At 33.6% G+C, this 5217-nt stretch overlaps 1 protein-coding gene across 1 annotated transcript in view; it reads right to left on the reverse strand.

Moving 5' to 3' along the window:
- LOC108762297 (odorant receptor 46a) overlaps window positions 1-5217 on the reverse strand; it is a 16937-nt gene that overhangs the window by 1542 nt on the left and 10178 nt on the right. Inside the window, exons 3-4 of the mRNA XM_018509231.1 lie at window positions 2082-2189; window positions 1858-2010 (exon numbers count right to left, since the gene is read on the reverse strand). Of these exons, the coding sequence (XP_018364733.1) occupies window positions 1858-2010; window positions 2082-2189 (261 nt within the window). The remainder of the gene's footprint in view (window positions 1-1857; window positions 2011-2081; window positions 2190-5217) is intronic.

Raw genomic sequence — 5217 nt, forward strand, 5'->3', positions numbered from 1 at the left:
CCGCCATGTTTTCGTTTGGGCGGTCTGATTGGCCCTGAGAGTGACGGCACACTTTGACTGCGCAGTGGGTATCCACGGCGTGAGCATACCTTTATCCTTATACCATGAGTAGTACTAGAGGTCGCATAGTCGGAGTGGGGGTAATCCTATCGACCAAAGGACGCACTCATTTGAGTCCTTCCTTTCTCTCTCGTTTCGCGCATGCGTATAGTCGTATACTCTCGAGAGAGAGGATCGAAAGAAAGAACGAGGAACTGAAAGTTTCATATAGGCCTCTCCTCCCCGAGGAGGTTATTCGTTGAATCGAATGATTCGTAATTTCTGCATGGTAATAATAATAATCTATGACTCTATATCTGTGACTATATTTGAGTCGGAAAACCAAATAAGGGGAAACCAGAAGAAAATTTCATATTGTTGAGAAAGTATAACGCGTGGCTCCATTATATTTTAGACTTAAAAAAAATATGTATTTCCTCCATTTTCTACTATTTTTTCCCATCTCTCTGGCAACAGGATAATCCCACAACGGTAGAACGCGGTGTCTTTCGAGGCGATCCATTCATCCACCCATTTTTGGACTTCGTTGTGATTGGAGAAGTGTGTGTCCGTAAGTGGGTGTTGCATCGATCGGAAGAGATGGTAATCCGACGGTGCCAAGTCTGGAGAGTACGCTGGATGCGGGAGAACTTCCCATTCAAGCTCTAGAAGTGCCTGCTTCACACTTTTCGCGACATGCGGTCGAGCGTTATCATGACTTTGCGTCGATTGTTGGCTAAGGATAATCTTTTTTGCATCAATTCGTCGCTCAATCGGCCTTTGGAGTAACATTTAACTGTTTCGATAACTCTAAAAGCGTTTGAGCTGGATTCTCATCAAGCAATTCTTGCAGCTCGACATCTTCAATTTTCGGCTGTCTTGGACGTTCTTTCTCTCTCACATCAAAATCACCGTTTCGGAAGCGTTCAAACCAAACTGTACATGTTCTTTCCGATGGAGTTTCATCACCACACACTTTGGATAATAAGCGATGCGCTTCAGCTGCGGTTTTCTTGAGGTCGAAGTAGTGAAGAAGCACATGTCAGAAAAACAGCTTATCGCGATTCATTTTCAATTGGAAAATCCCTTTGGCGTCGAGAAATCTAACCTGTGAGGATTGAATCACTTTCAGCGATGTCTAAACTACAAAAGACATGTGACTTCATCGTCAAAACTCGCCAGCGTTGGAGCCAGCACCCTCTAGTAGCGAGCGATAGGAATTAAGTTTAACACCTAATAATAATGCAATTTATGCACAACTCGGAATGCACCCAGAGGAAGTACAAGATTGTAAAAGTAATGCGAAAAATGTAATCTTAAATAGTCAAATATCAGGACGACAGATGGGTATGTCTTTTCAAATGTCAGAAAATCACATTTGATTAATTTAATTCATTTTATTAATAACTACTTAAAAAACAATTAATGACGGCTTTTTCTAGGTCATTCAGAAGAGTGTCCTTGGTAATACATGTCTAGGTCATTTATATCTGTCCTATTATGCATAATCTTTTAATTGACATAATTGATGTAATGTCAATTAAAATGTTTTAATTCTTTATTTATTTTAAATCTAAAAATGCTGTAATACATAGCTTCTATTTTAAAATGACTTTAGTTTTTAATTTTTTTATTTAAGACTTTTGAATACAAATTTTTTGCCTATTTCTCAATAATTATAAATCTTTTATTTCTATAGAACAACATAAAGCTTTACTAATTTTGTTGTTTTAAATTAGTGCGATAAAAGTGAAAATGACTCGAAAGTCATAAGCGCTCGCTCAAATTTATTCAGTCGATTATAATTAAAATACTTACATTCGTGAACATGATTACATCGACGGGAGAAAAAAATGCGTTTATAGTCATAGGTTTTTGCATCATCATCAGGATAATGTTTGTTCTCATATGATGATCGAGATCAGAATTAGGCCATTCGGCAAAGTATATTCCTTTACGAAAGTCATCTCCCTAAACGCATATATCCAAAATGATTAACTTTGAATTACAGTAACCATTATATCAGATTATTGTAAACTTACCGCATTTGTGAGGATAGTGCCATACCATGCGTATGTAAATGTTTGAATCAGTTTTACTGCAGCGAATGACAGAAACGCCAATGCGTTGGATAAATTAAAGTCCACAAACTATTGCAAATATTTTGAGATTAATATTATATCAGCAAATATTTATGTGTGTAATGTGATACCATAGTACAGGGAATGAAAAACTTGCAAGTAGATTTTGTTTCTAAACTTTTAGAAATTGTGCAAAAATTTAATAATTACATAACAAAGTATTTTACTTTAAACAATATAATATAAGGCTAAGAACCACTCAGGATAATGTGTGAGTAACAATATTATTATAAACAATCTAAATTCATACAGACGTTTCGATCCTTATCAGATCCTCTTCAATGTTAAAAAATAAATTAAAAAATGTTACCGGTAACTAGTCAAGATGTTTAATCATTAAAATACAAAAAACGCATGATGTACTCGCATATTTGAAAGAATAATTGTGGCATGATACGGCCTAGATTCAAGCAGCTTCCAACGGAAATTGTTGTTAGTCGATTCCAGAAGTCACATACTCGTAGGAGGTGTATTATACCGTGAGCTTCTCCTCAAAATTTAAATTAATATTACAAAGAACATATAAGAGTCAAATAAATGTTTAAAAAATATAGATATCGCATTAATAAAATAAAATTTAATTAAAAGTTTAGAAAAACGTAAGTATAAACATTACATGTTTCGGCTTTTTATTAAGCCATCTTCAGATAATCCTTAACAGTTAACAATTTCTTAAGCATTTTTTCTTTGGTAATTTACAAGTTGTTCATGAAACCTTTGAATGTTCGATGGGTGCCTTCCAAGAAACAAAATTTTTAGAAAATTCAAACATTCGATCTGCAAATCGTTTGAGAGGGAAATTTTGTTTCTTGGAAGGCACCTATCGAACATTCAAAAGTTTATCATGAACAACTTGTAAATTACCGAAGAAAAAATGGATATGCTTAAAAAATTGTTAACTGTTAAGGATGGCTTAATAAAAAGCCGAAACATGTAATGGTTATACTTATATTTTTCTAAACTTTCGATTAAATTTTATTTTATTAATGTGACACATATATTTTTTAAACATTTATTTGACTCTTATATGTCCTTTATAATATTAATTTAAATTTTCTAATATTTAAGAGTCCTCTGTTAATCTCTTTATTATTATAACTTCTTCATACACTGACACTCACACGCGCCGCAAGGCGCTATAAGAAGTTTCATAAGTACCGAAAGGTATTTCTGTATATAGTGTACAAACGTTAAATAAAGAGCAATATATTTTATTTTGTGGAATCACACACACACACGCGCGCGCACGCGCGCGCGCACGCACAAACACGCACGCACGCACATATACACCTTCTTTAAGCGGCATCCTTCCACAAATAGCTTAGTGCCGAGACACTACCAGTGTCTCCAGATCCATTTCTGAGAGCTTTGTGCCTATAGCTTTTGGCATACATTTTAAGACAGCTTTCACCATACATATCACCCTAAAGGAATTTATACACAGGGGAAAAGACCGTTAGATCATTTCTCAAAACAGGGTGTTGTCTATAAAATTAAATGCTCAGATTGTGAGGCTAGTTATGTGGTCAGACAAAAAGGAGATTACTAATTAGAATAAATGAACATCGATCTGATATTAACAAGAGAACAGGGTCTCCATCAGTAATTTCTGACCATCGTAGTTTTAATCATGAATTCAAATAGGAAGAAGTCGAAATTTTGGATAATTAACCTTACTATAAAAAAAGAATTATTTCTGAAATGGTCCACATTAAAAAATAAAAGTATGGATTGAATAGACAAACGGATACCGATTCGCTGCCTGATATATATCTATCTCTCTTACAATCCCTCCTACATCGTTGAATTCCTCTTCCTAGTATCCATCCTACGTCATTTCTATTACCACTTCCTTTTTTAGATGGCAGGATTATTTCAAGTATCGAATGTTCTAGCATTACATCTCAGAGTTCGCCAGTATTGAGATCCGTTTGATATTGCTATATTTTATAATATTACTTTTAGTGCTCAATTTTTTTCAATTAATTTGGACGATGTAAGTTAATTAGTAGATATTTACTATTTGTTTTTCGTTGTAATTTTTAATAATTGTCATTCAATTTCTTTAATGTAAAATACAGTCGTATAATAATACAATTATTTTTTGATATTATTAAGTACAATATAATGTTATTAGTATAAGGTAATTATTGTTTATTATAGTTGCAAAAAGAATATGAATGAAGCATGTATATCTTTATTACATTAATTTCCCTATCAGTCCATTGTAAATTCGAGAAGAAGCTCACGGTATAATAAACTTCATACGAGTATGTGACTTCTGGAATCGATTAACAACAATTCCGATGTAAGCTGCTTGAATCTAGGCTGTATCTTGCCACAATTATTCTTTCCAACATGCGAGTATTTTATATTTTAATGATTAAACGTTTTGCATAGTTACCGGTAACATTAAAAAATTTTTTTTTAACATTGAAGAGGACCTAACAGGGATCGAAACGTCTGTACGAATTTAATTATTTAATTTATTTAATTATTGGAACTTTTTGCTCAATGTTTAAGTCGAAAAATTCCACCAAGAGTGTGGCTAATTTTTCGACTTAAACAGTGAGCAAAAAATTCCGATTTGCGATATTCTTAGAGTAATTAATTCTACAAACATTTTAACATCAAAATTAGCTGAGCAATTAATTGCTTTAAGGTACTTTACTCTTGTACGCGAGCCAGCACAGCCACACTCTTAATGGAATTTTTCGACTTAAACAATGAGCAAAAAATCGGGAATAGAGCAAAAAATTAGCAAAAAAAATAGCAAAAAAATGTGGTATAGGTCGGGTTTGATTGTGCTGAAGTGGCTGTGCCAGCTTAATAGACATCCGTCAAGCGGCGCTTCTCGTATTTAGATGATGTACTCAAATAAACGTTATTTCTAATTTTATTTATAATATTAATAAATTTATTACCACTTATAATATTGTAATATACAGGGTGGACCATCTGAAGTGATCCAGTCAAATATCTCGAAAACTAGTAGGGATAGAGAAAAATGTTTCGTATGAAAAGTTTAGGGTTACAC

Source organism: Trachymyrmex cornetzi, unplaced genomic scaffold (assembly GCF_001594075.2).
Source record: "Trachymyrmex cornetzi isolate Tcor2-1 unplaced genomic scaffold, Tcor1.1 scaffold293, whole genome shotgun sequence".
In the NCBI taxonomy this organism is placed as follows: domain Eukaryota; kingdom Metazoa; phylum Arthropoda; class Insecta; order Hymenoptera; family Formicidae; genus Trachymyrmex; species Trachymyrmex cornetzi.